Source organism: Diuraphis noxia, unplaced genomic scaffold (genome assembly GCF_037042655.1).
Source record: "Diuraphis noxia isolate RWA-SAM2 unplaced genomic scaffold, SU_Dnox_SAM2 contig0004, whole genome shotgun sequence".
Classification (NCBI taxonomy): domain Eukaryota; kingdom Metazoa; phylum Arthropoda; class Insecta; order Hemiptera; family Aphididae; genus Diuraphis; species Diuraphis noxia.
The window spans coordinates 53745337-53769013 of NW_028301714.1; the positions used below are offsets into that span (position 1 = coordinate 53745337).

At 30.0% G+C, this 23677-nt stretch overlaps 3 protein-coding genes across 4 annotated transcripts; 2 read left to right on the forward strand and 1 right to left on the reverse strand.

Moving 5' to 3' along the window:
* Positions 1 to 2167: 2167 nt before the first annotated feature.
* Positions 2168 to 14714, forward strand: LOC107161739 (uncharacterized). Of its 2 annotated transcripts, none has more exons than XM_089225229.1 (5): positions 2168 to 2334; positions 8491 to 8918; positions 11184 to 11315; positions 14132 to 14246; positions 14362 to 14714. In XM_089225229.1, exons 2-5 carry the CDS (start codon positions 8586 to 8588, stop codon positions 14508 to 14510), a joined length of 729 nt encoding a protein of 242 aa, XP_089081355.1. In that variant the 5' UTR covers positions 2168 to 2334; positions 8491 to 8585; the 3' UTR covers positions 14511 to 14714. The 2 variants fall into 2 exon arrangements, with proteins under 2 accessions (XP_089081355.1, XP_089081354.1); XM_089225228.1 differs by having other exon boundaries at positions 2171 to 2334; positions 14359 to 14714.
* Positions 14657 to 18326, reverse strand: APC4 (anaphase-promoting complex subunit 4). The gene is made up of 4 exons (XM_015508284.2): positions 17920 to 18326; positions 17704 to 17832; positions 17497 to 17633; positions 14657 to 16980 (listed from the first exon to the last, which is right to left on the reverse strand). Exons 1-4 carry the CDS (start codon positions 18035 to 18037, stop codon positions 15145 to 15147), a joined length of 2220 nt encoding a protein of 739 aa, XP_015363770.2. The 5' UTR covers positions 18038 to 18326; the 3' UTR covers positions 14657 to 15144.
* A 243-nt stretch (positions 18327 to 18569) lies between these two features.
* LOC107170561 (chitinase-3-like protein 2) lies at positions 18570 to 22398 on the forward strand. The gene is made up of 8 exons (XM_089225227.1): positions 18570 to 18773; positions 18979 to 19085; positions 19143 to 19309; positions 19392 to 19663; positions 20413 to 20549; positions 20846 to 21070; positions 21141 to 21356; positions 21415 to 22398. Exons 2-8 carry the CDS (start codon positions 19036 to 19038, stop codon positions 21767 to 21769), a joined length of 1422 nt encoding a protein of 473 aa, XP_089081353.1. The 5' UTR covers positions 18570 to 18773; positions 18979 to 19035; the 3' UTR covers positions 21770 to 22398.
* Positions 22399 to 23677: the final 1279 nt, after the last annotated feature.

Genomic DNA, 23677 nt, shown 5'->3' on the forward strand with positions numbered 1-23677 from the left:
AGTCGGTAATTAATTTCTAAAGGAGTCCAGATGATTTGGAAAACAATTTTTGAAGTCTAGAAACCATTGTTTGATAGTTATTCATGGAAAAAATACTGATGGTCTATGCGTATATTCAATATTTAGTTTTCATTTCTTCAAATTTTAACTTTTAACTCTTAACATAATTTCAATCAGTAGTTTCTCATGATTTAAACTCAACCCACTGGATTTTACTTGGTAACTCGTCGAACCAATCCAACCGAGTTTTTTGCGACGTCTGAATTATTTAAGTTAAACCACTCATGTGACTAATATCTATTTGACTACACAATATTATTAAATATCTGTAATCTATTTGAGTTTTTAACTTTCAAAAATATAGAGTCATTAGGAGTCAATGTTTAATAATGTAATTTATATATTTCAAACTAATCATGATTCATGACTAATGTCTAAAATGTAGGTAAAACTACCAAAAGTTTGTAAAATAAATTTAGGAAAAGTAGTGATCGTTAACGTAAAATATGAACTATTACCTACTCTATGTCTTAAACTTCATTGAATTTGCCTCGTGAATCGTGATATTATAAAAATATTCAAGCCACCATTGAAGAAGGTACAAAATACCAATAACTAAACAGTCTAAACATGCAAATTTATAACATCAGTTGAGAGTAGACAATATAGTTATTATTCAAGTTTTAAAGCATAACAATAAACGCAATAATAATTCAGTTTATTCGCTGAAATCGTAGTTTTCATTCCTTCTATTTCATAATAACTTGATTGTTAAACACAAAACATCTATTATAAAATCATACCTAAAAAACCAATTTATTCCTATGGGTACTATATTCATAATAAAAATAGTATTGGGCGGCCAGTTGTGTACATGAATGTGTACATGCTTCATTACGCAGCAGGCATATCGATGGTACATTCAGCAGGGGCGATGGACTAGTTTTGCTTGATGAAAAATTGTCTCTACGCAGAGCACGATTATTATATTAAATAGATTATAATTTATAGGTAAGTTTAAGTTTCATCTAATATTTTATTTATATATTTACTTAATATAATATATATATATTATAGTATTTATGGGTTGTGAAGTCGATTTTGATTGAGGGTATAAACTGGATAAAATCGATAAAAGCCTATATATGTCAAATTATTATTTTGATCATTGACTACTTGTAGTTCTGGCTTAAGTTATTTATATTATGAAAATATTGGTAAATTCTAACATACGAGTATATCAATGATTACTATGTTGTTGTATTATCAAATATTACAAATTATCTCAGAAGTCATAAATGAATTATCACATTGAAAGCTCAGAGTAGATTTGATTTTATAAAATGAACAAAAAATTATTATTAAAAATAAATGTACACTTTTTTATGTGTTGTAGTTACAAATAAATGAAGTATAAAATAAAAACCACTCCCCGGTAAAAATTATTTAATATACACCACCTGTATGAAGTTAAACATTTAAAATAAGTTTAGTTTATATATTATTATTTATTAAATATTACTGATAATGGCGACAGGTCACAGGTGACAACGTCATAAATATTTCTAAACAAGTATATCTATAAATCGTAACGAGATTTAATTTTAATTTTTAGTAGAAAAACGATTTGTCGACGAATGGGCATATATGTATAATAATGTATACATATTACAAGATATAACATGTATACGAGTATAATAATATTATAATGTATACATCCAAAAAATGTTAGCAATAAAAACAGGGAACACTGCAACAGCGTGAATTATTACAATAAACCTATATTTTATATTATGCATATATTAATATTAGTGCATGTGGCATACTTAAAAATAATTAAGTTAATACTTAGGACTAATATATTTAATTTTACAAGACTGTAGATTTTATCAACTACGAATCAAATGCAATACTAATAATATAATATAATACACTTCATTATATCATGCTAAATTTTTAATTGTCAGTGGTCCCGATTAAGCATTATTATAATAATAATATGTCATATACTTTATACATATAATTATAATGCGAGTAAGATGTACAATAATATATACATATATATGTATCAGCAATTAATCGCACCACAACAATATTATTATCTTATAAATGCAGTATAATATAATTTAATATGTTTATGATTGCTGCACATTTCGTAACAAGACACTCGACCGTTGGACGATCGGCGTTTTAGCGTCACTTTATAATCCAGAACGGGTCGTGGTCATCATCGTAGTGACAATGATTCGTATCTCCGACTTTTCATATAACTACGCACAGAAATCTATGTACGCTGGTGTCGGGAGCTAAGATTGTACTATTTGTACTCACATCGTACGTATATATTATACTTAATATTAAATATACATAGATATTCAGGTGGGATGATATTTGCAATGTCATAAGACATTCATTATTACCTCTGTTTTGGTTTTTAAATATATTTCATATACATTTTAAACGTGTTTAATAACTATAGTCCATGGACCGACTATAACAATAACAAAGCACCGTAATTTTCAAAAGAAAAATCAAATTTTTATCATAATGGTTATATGATTTTAATTTGGTGACCCATTATTACGTATAATATAATAGAAAAAATAAAAAAAATAAATATTTTGATTTTTACTATGAGCATTGAGCATGTTAAAAATTGTATTGCAACAAGGTTTGGATTATAGATAAATGGAGTCGAAGAGGATATCGGATAAAACATGTCATTCATTATGGTGTTCTATATTATAGTTATAAATTTAAATTATGACGATCAAACTATTGATTCATTATTCTATAAAAATTAAAAAGTAATCAAAAATGTATATCATGTCAATGTAGAAAATTGATGAATATGAAACATTAAAATTTATTTAGGTATGTCAAGATGTACATAGGACTGCACAATATACCAATTACCCTCGTATGGTTAGGTTAGGTATTAATATATATAAGAAACATAAGTTATGTAACATAACTATATTATTATTGTTGACGTTAAAATGTTCAACTGGAATAAATTTATATAAGTGGCAGTGTTTGACAAATTCTTTAAAATTTACTAAAAATATTAAAATTAATGTTTTGATTTTGGGTTTTGAATTTCATGTTCAAAAACTTAAAATAGTTTATGTAGTATATATATGGTGATGACTATAATCAGTGGCGTAATTAAGACTTCGGGAGGGATTATTCATATTAAAAATAAATTAACAAGACAAAAGGTTCTCACTTTGAAATATTTGACTTTTAAAAACTTTTCAGGGTATAACAACCACCCAAAACCCTTCCACTGGTTATGTCACTAGCTATAATAATATGCATTATATATGTATACATCTATTGTATATATTAATTATATGATTTAGTGCCTATTAAGGTAAATCTATGTTTTACATCCTCAAATACGAGCAAAGTAATTAATGTAGAATCTTGAAACTTGACACTCGGCTGGTAATTATTGTAATAATAATAAAAAAATCTTATCTAAGGTGGATACTAAAATATGTATATAGTATTTCCATTGTGAAACTATCATTAAAATAGAGTGGCAAAAATAAAAATAATTCGAAAAATGTTTAGGTTTGAAAAATAAGGGTAATTTTTTATTAGATGAGAGTCTAACATGTATCAAAAAATAAATGTTATTCATGTAAGGGTTGGTCTTGTAAATTTATCAGTTCCTACTTCCTAAAATCCAATCGAATTATACCTACGTTATATGCAAGAAAAACGAAGACACTGATGTAGCGGCGATATCATTTTAATTTTATAAGCCACCCGCGGGAGTGCCAAAAAAGGTCTAATGTAGACAATGTATAATAGCTATAAAAATTAGATTTTTATAATAAACATATTCGATTTAAAACTAATGAAGCATAACCATTTCTAACTTTTCGTATTTACCTTTAGTGTTTCACAAATCTTGATTATTTTATTTTCGTCTAAGTACCAACAGGATTAATTTATCTACTTGAAGTAATCTATAACCCGTCATCAACGCATCAACGCGAAGATTGAAGTTAGTTTTACTCCTTTTAAATTTGACGTTAGACATAATTTTAAAACCAATATATTCATCGCTCCGTTCAGAATAACAGAATCTAACTTGAAATTTTATCTCGACCAATTATAATTAAATATATAATTATGACAAATTAAAATGTTCTTATGTTAATATTGGTATAAATTTACACGACGTGCCTATTATGTTGTTCTTCATAAACCAATCATATACAAAGCGCATCTGATACAACTATATAAGGTGTACAATAATTAATAAATAATTTTATAATTCTGATTGTTGATGAATCTTTGTTGTTAAAAATCAGCTTAAAATCACCTTTTAATTTAATATGTTTTGATTAGTCAACTATTGGTTATCTTAGTTTAACTTAAGCCATAATAAGGTTAAGACATTATGAATATTTAGATTTTATTGTAGATAATATGTATAATGGTATTTTGGAAAAGTTATAAAAGTATTAATCCTATTATGGCGTTTATTTTGCTTCTTTACTTTTTATTTATAAATAATAATTAATAATGGATTGAAAACAGAAAATCGACCCCCCCCCCCTAAAAGAAACAAATTGAGGACTAACAGAATTAGTAGTTTATTTATTCATAGATAGCTTGTTTATGTAGTATAATTTACGTTCATATTTTATTTATAAAGACCAATGTTTATTATATAGTTGAGACATACAGATTTTGGATGATATAAAATAAAATATAAAAAATAATTACTCAAGTATTATCAAATACAGTAGCTCATCTATTTAATTAAATCGCACCATGTGTTCAATTATTCAATAGAAATCATTTTCAAACCTTCAAAACCACATGTCATTCGCATAGTAATGCTAATCATGCAAAAGCTATACTTACCCCCCATCAGTTTAAGCAGTGATATATAGGTAGATTATACCTACTGGTTTGAAATTTCACATTACTTATACGAAAATTTCTAATGTTTTAGCTAAATGAATTAAATGTCGTCATACTTAACCCATAGCTATAATATTCTAAAAATTATTTAATTTTACTGGTGTTAATAAATAATATTATTATTATTATTATTACTAATAATTTATACGTTGAGGCAACGACAGAATATAAATTTGAGTGAAGAGCTTGACATGGACTCAATAATTTTGGTGGCATTTTTTAATGACAATAACAAAATAGCTATTGGATTAATGTTTTAATTAAATTTATCAATAATTATTAAAAATAACTTAAAAACTTACAATATACAAACAAAACCTTATAAAAATTATGAATTTTATAAAATTCATTTCATTCATTTTTTGAATTACAAATATAAATATATGAATGGTATTTTTAATTTCTTTTTGCTTTTTTTAGTTATCACTAATTATTAACGTAGCAATATTGTAAACAATTTAAACATCTAAATATTATTCTAAATAATATACAGACGTTATGGACTCACAACAAAACAATATTAACAAGACGTATTCTTTACACACCTGTGATATTAAATTAATACCTAATTTTTCATTATTCTAAGTTTAAATAACACTCGTAAATAATTCTATATACCATACAAAATACTAAAATACAAGTCGACTATACGCGTCTAGCAGGCCCGTAGCCAGACCACATTTTCAGGAGGGGCAAACTGGCAAAGCACATTTTTGGGGAGACATTATATATAAAACAATATTAATGCAATTTTTAATTTACATTAATTTTACATTGACATCTCATTAAATTAACACAACTATAATTTTCCATTTAATATAGTAATATCCATTTATAATAGATTATTTTAGGAATTTACAATGAAACATTTATTTTAAAAATACAAAACGAATAATACTAAATAGTAAAAATTAAAATTAAATTAAAGTTTACGTAGATAATTATAATATTCATAACATTATTACCGATGAAAAGGTTATAAGCAATAAAATACATACCTACCTAAAACTTTTTTTAAATATTTATTAGGGGGGCAATGGCTGGGTTTAGGGGGGGGCAATGTCCCTTTTTGTTCCCCCGTGGCTACGGGCCTGGCGTCTAGTCTTTTAATATTAGGTACAAGTGACATATTTTTATCTTTTAACTTAATTAACCTTGGGTAATACTATAGCAGCATAATATACTATACTATCAGTGTATTTAAATAATTGAATCCAAAAAACCAAATAAATTACTTTCTCTACGTATATAAATATATATTTATATATTTAGTTATGTTACATATCAGTTAGATTAGTTTAACCCTTGTTTTTTTATTTTGTGACAAAATCGCGATATTTTATTGCATCAATCATTTTAAATAAAAAATAAAAAATAATCAACACCGAGTGGTGAGTAGGTATACTATATACATGCCCATCATTGTCTTTTCGTATAACTTGTATTAGCTATAAGTTATAACGTGAAAAAATATAAATGTTGACTACCATGGTAGCTGCTGACATTCTTACTCCTTTTATATTATATACAGTGACATTTCTCCTAACAGACATCTCTAGATAGCGAAAGCTCTAAGTAGAGAAAAACATTTCAGCGACCAAAAATATCTGGTATTTAGAGGATTATCTCATCTTATATTATAATTTAAAAAAAAAACATATACATACCTACATTTATTTAAAAAATTATTCAATAACATTTACTACAGTAATTATATTAAAATCGATATTTAGAACTGTCATAACCATCAACTAGTTATCCACATGGCCCTCACAAAGGGAAATGTTGGACCTGGGGCGCCTAATTATTCTAGGGTCTCTTTGAAATGAATTTGTAATTTTTGCAATTTTGATAGAAATATTTATTTTTTAATAAATAAAATTGTATAAAGCTCTCAAAAAAATTTAGCACAGGGGCTCAAAATTTTATCTGGCAAGACCTGGATATTAATACTATATTTATTACATTATACTGATGTAACCGAACATCGAACGCTTAGTCAGGTTACTTAGTCAGTCATCACTTTGTAAGCTATATGCATATATCTTCTATAACTTTTAAGTAATATAGTACCTATACATAATATATTGCTGACTATCATAAAATATCATTAACTTCAGTGAGTCGTGATAGTTTTTCCGCATTGATGTGTACCTACTTAGTACTTATAACGATATAATATCGATGAAAAAATCGGTGCCAAATTCGTGCGAAGAATATGACATGATGGTATCTGTACGACTTTGACCCGGTCTATTTATTAGGCATACGACTTGTCGAATAAAGAGACGAATAAAATATTGCATTAATACACGATACAAGAGCAACGCGTGAGATATCGTCGACGAAATAAACGATAGTAATACAACATATATTATTATATCTCCTCTTCGAGATTTTATAACACATGCGTCGAAACTGAGATATCAAAAAGTAATAAAAAAAATGTTGATTTATACGTCATAAATGAGAAAATTGAAAAAATCTCTTTTCCCCTGGACGTACTTAGCTATATGTGTACCCATACAGCAGATAGGATATTATAATTATGTATAAAGTTGAATTTTAAATTGAATTTCGATTTCAATGATCATAACGACACAAGGTTGCGTTATCCCAAATAGCTAATGAACCAGTAATGATAGACATTACCGTCCTTTACCGCTGCACTAGCAGGCTATACAGTTGCAGGCGGTCAGGTAAAGTCATCAGACAGAATACGACACGGCCTACAATACGTCTCTGTTCGCGGCGACTGTAGCAGATGCAGCGCTAGTAAATAATATTATTATTGTATATTCGAATATAATATTATTGGACCGCCCGGCGACAAGTTTTTTTCAGATTCGTTTTCCATCGCCACCGCCGCCGTGTGGTGTCAAAACAAAACGTCGTAATTGGCTGGGTGTCAACGCGAGTCTATAAGCGTATCTTACCTCTACACACCGCCGCCATAACCATCATCGTACATAATATACTACATATACACATAATAATAATATATACATACGCTATTATACTGACGTAAATAATATAATAATAATATTGTTTTGCTCTCCGACGATTTCTGCTGTTCGGCTACTGCTGTGCAAGCGTATAAAACAAAAAATAGTTATTTTTGAACGTAGCCGTCGCGCGTGTCTATTGGCTATTTATTGTGACGCTGATGCAGCGGGCCAGCGGTGGCTGTCGCTTCTATCGGACCAAGGAACAGTAGCGTTTCGGTTTCAGCGGTGTGCGTACCACGACCGCGGTTCGAATTTCGCGTGAACCGAGTGCACGGTATAGTGCAGCGACCGTTCTAGGAAAACCGCGACGGCGCTACGTTAAGGAGATCTAAATTATACGGGCAAACGATAGCTGCGATCTGTAAATTATAAATCGGAGATTTTCGTGGTTCGCCCATACTGAATTACTTGATAATATTATTTATATTTATATAATATATCATAAATCATATTTGTGTTCGTATACGACCGTATTTTATTATACACTATACGCGTCGTCATCATAGACTATAACCGCCGACGCGTTTTTCCGCAGGTCAACGCCGTCGCTGCAGCTCAAGTCGATACCTATATAGTTTAGGTACCTACCTGACCACTGCAGACAGACATAACATCGGCAACGATAGCGCAATGCTAGCGTCCAGAGCCGTAGCGTGTCTGCGCACGTTTTTCGCGGTGGCCGCATTGATCGTGGGCCGTTGCGCCGGCAGGCCAGCGTCTGTCGGAGACGGAATGCCGAACCGCGGCGGCAGCGGTGACAACCAAAAAGATCAGCAACCGCTCCAACACGCCATCATTGAAGTGTCGGCGGGCGATACGGCCGTGCTCCAGTGTCCCAGCAACGATGAACACCACAGGTTTCAGTTCTGGTGGATGAAACCCGACCAGATCATTGGGCCCGGCACCGCGCCCAACAGCGACAAGTTCAAATACGAAGTCCTCACCGGCACGCTTTACATCAAGGTCGGTACTTCGGTAGTGCTATAATTAATATAATTATTTATTTATTTTATTGTATTACCATATTGAGGTATATACGAAACCTATGGTTAAAAGGGAATAGGTAGGTAGGTATAATAGGTACCTACATATCTACATAATATGTCAATTTAGACAATTTTTGATTATGATTTTAATTAAAAAGATGTTCTACGCAGTTTTTATCATCAAACATTTTAACCTTTGTATTTTTTCTTATTACATCTTCAGTAATTTACATGTTTAAAATATAGTACAATTTTATAATTTTAAATTAGATAGGTACTTATCTATAAAAAAATTAAAAATCTATTATAGCTATAGACAATACAGAAATGATAGGTTTTTTTTTTTGATTCCTGAAAACAATAGAAATTTAGACTTATTCGATTTTACGGTCCATTCATGTAATACTATTTTAGGAACATATATCCTAAGTACGTTAGTATGCAAGAAATAAGGATAGTTTCATTAAAATATTGTCGATCGTACCCATCTTGAAAGAACTGTAGATTGATGACCGAGGGATCGTTTACTAGTACCTATATATTTCGTCATCCCACATTTAAAATAGGTAAAATGATTGAAACAATCAATTTTTAATTAGATTATTCAAAACAACTTGAGATCACACAGAAATGATTTTTGTAAACTTGATTTTTTTTTTTTTATCATTTTAATATTAATAAATTTAATTTGTACGAATTGTACTATGCTTAATCTATTCGCTGGAATAGAAAAAGTTTTCTTTATACGATTTTAGGGGGCCTATTAAAATCCAGTGTTGCAGTAGGTACCAGCTCTGGTCTAGCTAGAGGACTTTAATATTGTCGATCTTGAAATTTCACGGTGTATGTTTAATTGTATACAACTGTAATAATAACATCTAGCAGAGAGCTGTGAAACCTTCATAATTATTCTGATTTCTAATTACTAATTAGATAAATTTGTATACATAATATATTTAGATTGTGTAAATTTTTTACTCAAAACCTTATAGTTTGTTAATTTGTAAAAAAAATAATTTTGCATATTTTTTGCATATTTATGATATGCAACTGCATATTTATGATATGCAACTGCATATTTATGATATGCAACTGCATATTTTATAGATTTTCGTTGCATATAAATCCGGGCCCTACTAATTAGGTTCTTAAAATAATTTATCAGTTAATACCAATATATTCATCAGTTCCTGATAATGAATATTTTTTTTATTTTAGATAGACAATTTAAAAAACCACAAAAAAGTTACAAAATTTCAAATTTATTTAAAAACTCTGTAGGTACGTGAAGGATGCAAAACCGTATGCATACCAGTTTATTGATATTTTAAATATAAAAAACATTCATGTTTGCTTTTGTAGGTAGATAGAAAAGTATTCAAATATTATTGTATGTTAAACTGTTCCAAAAAAATACGTTTATTGGCACTGTCTTCTGAAGGCATTCCTTGACATGTTAGGCACTAAGTATTTCAAAATTTCTAAACAATTTAACACATTTTTAAGCAGATCTAGTCTACACAGCCACAACAATTTTTTTTATTGAATTAGTCTAAATTTACCTTGACTGACGCACAAAAACGAGTTAGACGCGATTAAATTTGACGATTTTATTTATATATATAGTTACAACGAGAGTATCAATACCTACTCATTAATCTTTAAACATTATATTCTTTTAAGCTTTATTAGTTTCACCGTTTCTGTTACGGAGTGTCGGAGGTACTCGAATATGTGACACAACTATATACCTATATAGTTATGCTATAGCATCTTAAATATAGCATAATATTTTAGAATGTACTTTAGAGGGAGGTGATAGGTGGATCATATGCAGTATGGGCCTTGAATCTTTTTTTATGTATTTAGGTATAATAAATTTCAATTTTAATAATGAATAAAAATTAATAATTGGTGTAAGGTACAACAAAAGTCAGGATGTTGATTAATGCGACGCGCAGAGGGGGGCCCTTTGTACTGAGATTTGAAATAAAAACGAACCTCCCCGCCATAATGAAAAACTGTAGATATGACACTGCAGAATATATTAGGTATAATAATAGTAATTTAATGAGCTTATTCTAAACTTGGGAGAAACCAATCTACTCGCTACTATATTCACCGAAATATAACAGTTAATGTACTATATGGCTTGCATAGCTATATATTACAATAAATCAAAAACACTGTGTTATTTTCAATTATTTACATCAGACTAACGGTTGTGTTCGTACTATTTCAGCAAGTAACACCTCAAGAAAGCGGTATATACACGTGCGTGTGTAAACATCTCGGAAACATATCGCTGTCGGCGAGGTCGGTACAGCTGGAAATAAAAAAGGATTGGAAAGACCTCTGGGAAAATGACTACACGGTAATTACTTAAACAAAACCATAGATATTATACAGATATTTGAATTATTATCCAAATAACGCTGTAGCCCGTAATACACCATCGTATACTAAATCGTTAACATCACATTTTCTATTTTATCTACCGGCGTCTATTAAAATATTATGTATTACATTGAAAAAAAAAATGTATATATCACATACATTTATGATGGTTACCTATATGGCATTATTACATACCATGATTTTTTATGAACGTTTATAAAATAAGGATTTCGACGGAGCAAACAAAAACCTAGGCTGCAATTATTACGAAAGTGCCATATACGAGTAGCACCTCGCTTGATTCAAAATGTAATAATTACCCACTTAGAACCTATGCACTAAAAGCATACATAATTGTTAGAAAATATTACAAGTAGGAAACTTTTGCCAATCATCAAAACACAAAACGGCCTATTTGCATCTATGATAATCATTAATGCATTTTTAATTACACAGCACATTGATTTGTGGTCAACACGATTAATGTGTGTACTGTCAGTAAGTGTAATGTTTTGTAGTTTATGTACTTAACGAGTGTCGAGTAACGATGAAAGAATTAAGATACACATGAAGATATAGTAGCACAAACAAATTAATTAGCTACGTATTGTTCCGTCTCGTAGCTTTCTAGATCGCAGTTTGAAAGTTTTTGAAATATTTTATCGAAATCAATTTGTTTCTATACATAGGCGTAGTCTATTCTCTTCTTTTATTTCATTTACTACCAACACTATTTTAGTACTTTATACAATACATATACCTACTATATGTATAGGTACATGACTATTGTAATTATAACTACTATATATAGCTGTAAAAAGTGTTATTTTTGAACCTATAACGTTAAAACAATTAAGAAAATATAATAAGTACAGGTAAACTTAAAAATTGGAATTTAATAAATTTTTACGTTGGCCAAACTCAAACTAAAAAAAAGTGGGAAAGTGGATGTCACTCTGCTGTACAGTAGGTTACAAGTGGGTTACTGTAATGGATGGAATAAAATTTGAATCCAATGATATTACATCATTGTATACGAAAAACGATTCTGAGCGGAAACAGTTTATCTGTCTAGGATATATTATAGATTATTAAAAATTTTCAAATCTTAGATTTAAAAAGAAAAATTTTTATGTTGTCAAAATTCAAACTTTGAATGCTTATAAAAAAAAATCGTGCCTATGTATTTTTAATATTTTTCAACTGCTATTGTTACAATGTGTTAGAAGTCTTGTATTAAATTTTCAAGCTTTTCTACCCAACAAATAAATTTTTATCGATATTTATAGAAAAAAGTTGAAAAATTAAAATGTCAGTAAACAGCTTAAAACAAATCTAAATATTTTGAAAATTATATCAAATATATAAAATGCCTCTATAAACATTCAGTGAAAATTTCAAGTATCTCCGGTCATTTGTTTTAGAGTTACACCAAAATAAGAAAATTGCTAAATGTGAAATCCAGTGAAATTCTAATGTTGTAAAAATTTAAATTTCAAATGCTCATAAAAATTTAATTTGAATTTCCGGCGGACATTTTTTTTGTGATAAAGATTGAAAAACTTGTTAAGCCTGTTAAGGAATCTTGTATTAAATTTTCAAATCTTAGATATAAAAAGAACATTTTTTATGAATTTCTAGCTTAAATTAATTTGTGAATTTTCGTGATTTTTACGTATTAGTTAGATTCTGAACGAAGTGTATTGATTTTACAATGATGTGTGTTTCTTTTTTTTTTTTTTTTTATGACTGTACAGCCTAACTAGTCGAAATATTGCATCAATTTCAAACTTTGGGGGTGATTTCCGATGTAAAAGTGAATATCCTTGGTAAATTATAGAGGTCAAAAGTCAAAATTTTCCAACAGTTTTCAAAAAAATCGAGAAAAACAACAACAAAATGATAGAAAAACGGGAATTTTTACGCAAAACCAGTTTTCGATCAAATCGATTTTTTTATATGGTTGTAATACAAAAACTAATCACTGTAAATACTTGAAATTTTCACCAAATGTTTATGTTAGTGTAATATACAGTTTATATAAAATTCTTAATATTTTTCTAAATAATCGAGATAAACAAACTAAAAATTAAGGGAAAACGGAAAATTTTACGCGCAATCAATTTTAAACAAAATCAATTTTGATTAGATTAGTTTTGAATAAATGTTATGTATCTATGGTCATTTGTTTTAAAGTAACATCAAAAACCAAAATTGATTTTGTCGAAAATTGATTGCGAGTAAAATGTCCCGTTTTCCCTTAATTTTTAGTTTGTTTATCCCGATTATTTAGTAAAATATTAAGAATTTTTTTCATTTTGACCCCCAAAGTACCAACTAGATTCACTTTATGATCGAATAAGGTATTGAAGTCAAAAATTGAAGCACTTTTACTGCCCCAAAACGTAATGATGACAGACACAAAAAACAAAATAAAAACACACATCATGGTAAAATCAATACATTCATCACTCCGCTCAGAATCTAAAAGAGAAAATTTCAATTTTGCGAAATGTGTACAGACTACAGTCTCAAATAAGTTAAAAATATTTTGGTTATCAGCTGGTATGAGTTTTTAATTAGATTATTCTTTATATAAAAAAATTGTGGCCATTTGTATCCAATCATTACAATACACTCCTAAATATTAATTTTGTTTTGTTTTTTCATATTTTTAATTCTATACGAAGTTTTTGTAAAATTCGAAAATTTACGCAAACCTAACCTACTTGAAAAACAAACATGAAACATCCAATATTAATTATAATAACGATTTGTACAACCGATCTTTAGGTCAACAGCATACGATTGGCCGCTGTCTTGAGCGTGTTGGTGTTGCTGTTACTGTTGCTGTATTTGTTTTACCTAACGGCATATAAGAATAGTAACAGAACGTTACACTTCAGAGGTAAGCTTGTTGACTTTTTGAATTAATGCATTGTATTTTTTTTATCCACTAGTCTGACTATGATGCTAAGATAAACATAATATTACGTAAAACGTGTGGCGAATGATTTCAGAAGATTATTCGGACGAAGACGTGTCGTTGGACAGACAGATGTACAGAAAAACTAACATAATGAAAGACAATATGTTTCAACACGGCATAGACAACCCAACGCTGGAAAAAGAAGCATCTCAAGTAAAAAACAACGGAGAGACGAAAGCGTAACAGTGGATGCAATAACACAGTTCATCGGTATAAAAAGGCAGTTCCTTATCGGAAAATGACTATTCCGTTTGTTTTTTCTTCATTTTTCTCCGTCTTTATATAGTGAATGTATATAAATATATCAAAAAATAAAAATAAGAAAAATCTAACTGTATAAGAAATGTATGTTGTTCATAAACAAATAAAACAAAAATATTAAAAAAATTGTATCTTTAAGAGTGAAGTATATCACAGTCTGTTGAGAACGGGATACATATACAATAATATACAATATTATTAGATTCTTGTAGGACGAAAAATCGAATCGATTATAATTTAATATTATTGTGGTCTAAAAATATACAAAATATAATATTATATTGTATACGTAATTCTGACGTGCACATCTCGCCAGCATAATGTGAGTATAGGTACATTAAATATATTATACGAGTACGTCAAACTCTGGTAACGATATAAACATCATCATCATTATTAACGATAGTAAAATAATAATCATTACTATTATACGACTTAATATCATCACAACGAGTAACAACAACGACGAAAACATAGTGCTTGAGCGTCTTGAGCAAGAGTAATTCGAGTTTGTCGGTGAGTGTTTTATTAGATAATAAAGGGTTGGGAGAGGGCGTCATGCAGTCTCGTCTGCCAAATTGGAATCCCTTGTGATGTCCATCGCACTGTCGTCATCCTCGTCCTCTTCGTCGTCCACTTCCATCTCAAACAGTCGGACCTTGTGCCGACTGTGTGACAACAGCACTGCCACTTTCCGGACGCCACTGACCGCGAAACTGGAAGCAGCCATGTTTTCTACCATTCGGCACGTGTAATCGGTCAGCGTGTGACAGCTTTCGCTACTGTTGCTGCTGCTGACGGCATTTGGCTGGCCTATCCGGCACGTGGACAGTCCGTCCGTCGAACAGTGGCTGCGCACGCAGCTGGTGGACAGCTGCACGAACAGCGAGAATCGGTTGGACGCCCGGTCGACCGTCTCCGTCAGCACAGACAGGTAGTCGGGTGAATAAAACTGCACATCGTGCAAGTTCTGCTTGGTACCGTCGCACGAGTAGAACACGGTGGTGCTGCGTTGCGTCACCTCTTGCGTGTCGCCGTACGCCATCAGCTCGTAGAACCCAAAGTCGTGGGCTCCTAGATCTCTAACACAACACACAAGCAGCTTGTGATTGGGCAGGTCCACCATGTCCACCCGAGTGGAGCCATGTGACAGCCCTGACGTTGCTTCCAGCGGCACGTTGTCGTACATAACGAAAGTTTTGTCGAAGAACGTCTTGCGCTGCGCGAATATGTCCATTAGGTCCGCTTTGAGCTCGGCGAACTGTTGGGTCAGTGAATGGCTCCGGGATGCTGTCACGATCAGTTCGTTCTCCTCCAGGCACGGGTTGTCCTGGAGCAGTGACCACCATTGGCTGCGCGTGTCGTACGGGCACTCCAAGTCACCGTCCAGGAAGTACTGGCCCACCCGGTCCAGTTTATAGTCTTTGGCCTTGGCCCCGGTCTCTCCTAGCCCGTTGATGTACTCGGCCAGCATGTTGAGTTCCTGTTGCGACGTGTCCGACAGCGACGGGTCGTGCACCGAGTTCTCGTCGTTGAGTTTGATCATCATGCCGTAAAGCCACTTGAAGAACAGTTTGTACCGAGTCAGCGACTCTTCAATGACGATTTGCACCTCGTTGCACTTCATCAAGAACCCATTGACAGACCGTAAAGCTTTCTTCACACTGTGCTCTGTCAGTCCCAGACATTCGTACTTTTTCAGCGACATCCCGGATATCTCCACTAGCTGGAACAGAATCTGGTTGGTCACTTCCGACAGCTGTTTCACCACTAGTTTCTGAACGTTGGTGTGACTCGACTCGATCGACAGACCGATTTTCTTGATGCCCTTATCAGTTAAATCTCTTTTTAGGAATTGGTCCATGCGTTCTGTTAATATACCATAAATTAGCAATTCCAATAGATCAGTAGATACCATTTCTGGGTCTTCTGGACAATAAGAGCTCAGTTTCAGTTCCATTTCCATCAACGATACATGCTCCCACGTTTCAAGTATGTTTTTCATCGTTTGATCTAAATAATCTAACGATGACAGCAACTGATCGTGTTTAAACGCCAAATCATAAACATCATCCCAGCATGTGTCACACTCTTGTAGTTTAATCGTCACTATTTCTATACTACCATAGTAATACTGAATAGCTACATATAAGTAACTAAAATCTACTGGCATGTGTATGTTTAATACTGTGCATTCTTTTTTAAACACCTCAGCCAATTTAATGGATCCGCACAAAAATATACCCAATGCTAATATTTGTACTTCGCTATTTTCCATGCCAACTAACAATAAATTCAATGTGTCTTGGACTTTTGGTATCTTATTCTCCTCTTCAGGGGCATCACGAAGAACCAAGCTTTGGAGTTTTGGGAGATAATCAAGACCATTCATCTAAATCAAATTACATATGAATTAATATACATACAAAAATTAATACAACCTGATAATAAATCAGGATCAATTTTATGTATTTATTTATTTTTTGTTAGAACAAATATTGTATGAAAATTGAAATAAAACAAAATTAATTTTATTTAAAATATAAAACATGTTTTGGGAGATTTTTTTGTTATTGGAATTTTTTAATAAATGTAGGTATCATTAAATACATTTCTACTTTAGAGTTGGAGAGATTCAATTTTCGGTGAAATTATGTACTTACTTAATACTTATTAATACCTATACTATTATGCAATATCAATACAACTAGACATACAATTTATCTATAGGTATCATCATTGGTATCATGTGTAAGGAGCTAAAGCCAAGATTTTATTTTATTATAATATGTAGAAAATAGCTTTTATGTTTTGAATCAAATGTATAAATATTAAATAATAAACATTTCCCCTCAAATGTATAATTTTTCAAACCCTGATACTAATTAAATAACCAAATTCTAAAAACCTTTATCAGTACAGAATCTATTGTGTCTTTTTTCTGAGGTTTTTCTTGCTGTACCCACACTAAAGAAGTAACTTTACTCTCAGTAGTTTTGCTGAAAGCGATGTCTTTATTTTCAACGTCCACCAATAATAAATCACCTAAAATAAACACATATAAACTAGTCTGTTTTGTGCAATCATAGAGCATCTAAATTATAATACAACTCACATGAATCATACGCTACAGCCAGTTGTTTTCCATCGGGTCTCCAAGCCAATGCAGTCACCAATGTTTTATCTTTTGGAGCAGCTAAGGACCAAACTCGTTGCCATGTAAGACGATGTAAAGATACTTCGCCTGAAATAATACATATACAACTAACCAATCAAATAAAAATTAGATATTTACCTAACCACCAAATTATTATTGTGCATTTTTGTTTACCGTGTTCCTTGGCTATAGCTAACAGATCCATTTTGTTTGACCATTCCATTTTTAAGACTTTAGTGGGCACATGCCGCTCTTCCAATTGTTTCATACCATTTCCGTACATGGTATTCATATCGATGAAGCATAAAAGCACTTTGTACTCTAACTAGTAACTATTGAACTATTTTCTGTGATTTAACATGTTTTTTATTGTGTATTAAACAACGATATAGGTAGTAAACAACAATAACCTCCAAATTTGTTATAAAATATAACAAAAATGTATTGCACCTATCATGAATTAAACCAGTATGACGTGTATTAAAGGCTCGAATCCGCAATCTGCAATTCGTAATTCACAAACCGATTCAAATATTAAATTAAATCGACTGTCGTTACTCGTTATCAGTTTTATCACTTAAAATCTTGCTTATTATTTATTTAAAATCTTACTATCAGCACAGAACAAGTTACTATCAGTCAGAGTATGTCATGGTTTACCACTTTTTATTGTCATGATCATCGTGGTTACGAGGTCGAAGTCGTGGTATAAGGTCTATTATGGCTGGAATTATATTACCATATTGCAGGCTGTTCCATGATATTACGCTAGTCGTTATCAACCTATGATCAAAATAATGTCGTAAATTCCATAATATCATTCGGTAATCATTAATCACTATAGTTGATAAAAATTAAAACGTAAATTTATTGTAAATACCAATTACCAACTACCAAATAGAGCTTAATAACTAAGAAGTCAGAACTTATAAAGTTATTCAATATTCAAAGACGATATTATGCCATCTGTCGAAGTGTCGTCATGACATGATTATGATTTAATTGTTTAAATATTGCAAGTAATGCAGGTATTATAATTTTTAATCTGTAATAATTATTAACTCTCGTAGCATTCGATCAATTGGAGTAGTGGCTAAGGAAGTCTCCGCCTTTGAAAAATTACTATGTATTTTACTAGTTCGAATGTTTCTAATGTTCTGCTTTACATTGACTGACAATAAATAAACGCTTGTTTGTCTATTTGCCTGATCATTCGAGGTTTTGTTATTATAGTAAACAATCGGGAGTTGTACTCGTTTCTAGTACACTTTTAGTACATTGTGCGAAAAAATGGCTCATGGACATTCAGAACCGCAGTATGAACTGTTGAACGGAAAAAAGTAAAGTTTTCATCAATAAAATGTTACAGTATTTATTTTTTATTTTAATATTTGTAGGAAATATGTTCAGCCAATCATACATTCCATGGTATTAATTGGGTTAGCTGCTCTTATGGTATTTGTTGTGGTTCTGATGTTTTATGTATCTTGGATAAAATTTGAAGACACCAATGATCAAAATACACCAATGGACTTTGTTCTTTTTGGTCCCCAGAAATATACAAGTAATTAATTTCTAGATAAAATGTTGGTGTTTGTATACACATTTTTTAATTTCTTTAACAAATTTTGTCGAATACATTCCAGATTCGGATATTGCTGCTTATCGTGCTCATACATTTGCTGTTGCTGCAAAATCAAATTTTAAAACCAACTGGACTGCTAAAGAACAAATTATTCTCAGCAAACGAATTGATAAAACATATAATTTGGCCTGTTATTATTCTATACCAACTGATAATACAAATAAATCTCTTCACCCTGCTCAAATTAACGCTTCTTTATGTACTCATTTAATTGTAGCTTTTGCACAAGTTCAAAATAACAGTGTTTACTTCAAGAGCTCATTTGATATGCAGGTAATCATTATTTTTTATTTTTTTTTTATTGGGGGTTAAGGCTTTGACAACAAGGGTCACTAGCCTGTGGAACTGTCGGGGAGGGAACTGTTGGTTTTGGCACTTGTAGATGTTTTGGCAGAATTTTGAATGGGCACCTGTAGGTTTCTGCCATGCCTGGGTAGGAGGCGGCGGCCTCCCCTTCTAGATAGCATGAACTGCCCAGAAATCGATGCTGCCCATGACCAGGATTCGAACCGGCTACAGTGCACGTCGCAACTGATGCCTTAATCCGTTCAGCCACTACACCCCCTATTATCATTATTATAATACTTAAAACTCACAATAGATTTTGTCAGATTTAGTCAACAATTATGTCGTGGTATAATATAATATTAATACTTTTTACTATTATTATTTAGTTTATAATATTGTCTGAATTACTGACCTTGTGACCATGTTCTTTATCACTTAAATAATATGGGTTGTTCAATATTAAAAAAAAAAGTCATCTTTGTGACTGTAGATAAATATTATATTATAATGACAGATGGGTATGCACTACTATAATAAGTTGTGTTGATATGATTTTTGAATTAATTGGGATCAACTTGAATTCAAATAATCAACTGTACTATATCATATGATATTTACTATTATTGGAACATGGTAAAAAATCAGTAAATTTATATTTTTTTCATTGTATTTTATAAATATAAGATCAGATTATCTGTTAGCGATTAAATCAAAATCAAATTTTATAATTTCAGATTTTAAGACAAGTTGTGAAGTTACGTAAAAAAAACCCAAAATTAAAGGTATTACTGTCTATAATGCATTTCTCAAATGGTTCACATTCAAATGAAGGGTTTCCTGGCGTTGTTGCAAATAAAGATAATTTAGACAAGTACATATTTTACTATACATAACTAGTCATTACTCATTAACTGTAGAACTAATTAACTATGCTTAGTGTGTTTAATAAATAAATATATAAAAGTAAAATTTGTCCTAAAGTGAATTATTATAACTAACATGAACTCCTTATTATTTCAACTAAATTGCCATAATTTAATTTTAATATTAATAGTTGTTAAATAGTTATCTACAATGGTTTTAAATTTTTAATAGAATAGAACGATTTTTAAATGTATTGTTAATCTTTGATTAGTTATTGATTATATTTAAATATTTTTTTTTTAGATTTGTCAATAATGTTGTATCAGTTGTCAGAGAATTTTACCTAGATGGTATTGATATAGACTGGGAATTTCCATCATGGCCTTTATTAAATCTAGAAGAAAAATATGGGTTTGCTAAGTTATTAGAAACCTTACGTTACCATCTACCTGACTCTCTTTTAACTGCAGCTGTTGCCGCTCCATTAAATATAATTGATAATTCTTATGAAATGTATTCTTTAGTAAGGTAAATAATGCCTTTTTTAATATTTTATTATCTTAAACATTTTTCTAATGATATACTTTTTTTTTTTAAGTTTCGTTGACTTTATTAATGTTATGGCGTATGATTATCATTCATACCAATGGTATTTACCATTAACTGGTCCCAATTCCCCTTTGTTTTCTTCGCGAAATGATTCTGGATACTTCCAGTATTTAAATATTAATTCTTCCATTCAATATTGGATCTCAAAGGGTATGCCTAAAGAAAAGATATTGCTTGGTATGCCTACATATGGACATTCTTTTAAGTAAGTTTTTATGATTTTAATAAACTGTAACTATTTTAATATCATTTTTCTTTTTTAGATTAATAAATGAAGCCAATAATGGTTTTGGTTCACCTTCTTCTGGTCCTGGTATTGGCAAGGATGGTTTTGTAACTTTTTCAGAAACGTGTGAGTTTAAATCACGCCAAGATGCTTCTACTATTTTTAACCAAGACACCTACACGCCATATTCATATCATAAAAATGACTGGATATCTTTTGATGATGAAAATAGTTTGGCGTACAAAGCAGAATTCGCTGCATCTTTAGGTTTAGGAGGTGCCATGGTATTTTCTTTAAACACTGATGATTATAGTGGTTCAAGTCTATGTTCGCAATCAGTATTTCCATTAACTTCTAGAATAAAAATAGTTTTAAATGATGACTACTTATAAATATTTAGAGGACACTTAACTAAATACTAAATAGTGATAAAAATACCAACTTCAACTTTTTGATATTCAATAGCCTCTATAATATATTATTATATTATATACATAATAATTTATAATTTATGTTAATAATGTTGTGGGTGCTAAACTGCTCTCTACCAAATAATGGAACAAAAAATAACTTATATTTTATAATGTCTGAAGGATTACTTTTAAATTTGTACCATAATAGGTATTTATTGACATTTTAACTGTTTATTAGCATTGTCTATAAATTATTTAATGCTCAATCAACCTATTGTTTTGTCAACAACCGATAAAAATGTCATTACCAAACCACATCAGTGCGCGGTTTATTTCATGGTTTGGAGAATGTGCTTAAATATCCGAACAGTCAGGTTTCATCAGTAGCTGATAAATCTCTAGTCTGATTGACTAACTAAAGAGTTTAAAATGTTATAATTAAGAAGAAAATAGTTAAATCAATAATTACAGACAAATTTTATAGGGAAACCTGTATAAAAATATTATAGTAGCTTAGCATAATATTGTAGTCACTCATATTTAAAAGTTAGTATAATAGAATCAGCAAAGATAAAAATATTAAAGGAATATAATGTAAACTTCCATTACTCATAACCTTTACCTATTATGTTATAAACATATGCCATTGCTATCTATAAAATGTTGCATTCTTGGATAAGACCTTAAATAAAACCAATTTTTTTAAACATTAAGTTAGGATATAAGTTCATACCTAGAACCTTTAATTGGAAATATAAAAATAAAAGACCCAAATAGTTATGGATTGAACATCAGTAGAATATGAATCCATAAACAAGTAAAAAAGTTTTAGTTTATGATATTAGTTATTTTTTTAAAGTCTAAACATTATTTACAACAAGAGTGAAATAAATAAATATATTATTATCTCAAATGTACTTGAAGTATTGAAAAGTAGTAATTGATTCTATAAAAGTTTTATTTAAGAATATTCACTATTTTATAATATGTTTTGAAACTTTTCTACACTTAAATTCTTTATTGTTCAAATTAAATGATTTTTATTAATTTTAAACTAAATTAAAATTTATAGTATTTTTTAAATAATTATTTTAGCATACACAAAGTATTATTTTTGTTATTAGTTAATTTATTGAAGATATTGAATTAAGTGAAGTTCAATTAAATTATATAATAGAAATATAAAGAACACTACTTATACCAATATCATTCAAATTCCATTAAATTGTTATTACCATTAAAAATGTTTATATTTTTTTACATAATATTATATATTTTTATTTTAGGAAGTTGTGATGTAAATTATATACTACATTTGTTTTTTGTATTAAGTATTGAAAATAATTAAATAACAATGATGACCTAAAAACTGGACTTATTAATACTATTGATTTCCTATGTGTTTGATATTAGTATAGTAATTGGCAATATAGTATTAAATAAATCATTAGGCTTTAGATTTAATTATTATGATTATTTATTTAATACAATAAAATTATGAAGAATTATGAAGAAATCATCTTTAATTATTTAAAATAAGGGTACCTAATTTATGACATTTTTAATATAATATATAATAATTTTATTTTGTCAACTTGTCACTAAAACCTAATCCATGATTATTAGTAAGTTTTTAACTATAATAGTATAATATATATTTCTTTTTAAAATTTTTTGTTTTATTTTTCTTTATTTGGAATAAGCTGTCTATATCACAGTGGCACAATAAATTTAAGTTTTTTTTTTTTTATTATTTATAAAGTTTTCCTGACAATTGGTCATCTAAACTTAAGGCTAAAAGAATAATAAATTTAAGTAGTTAGAGTATAAATATAAATTAATTTTAATAATCACTTACACAATACTTTAACGTTGAAATTATTAAAA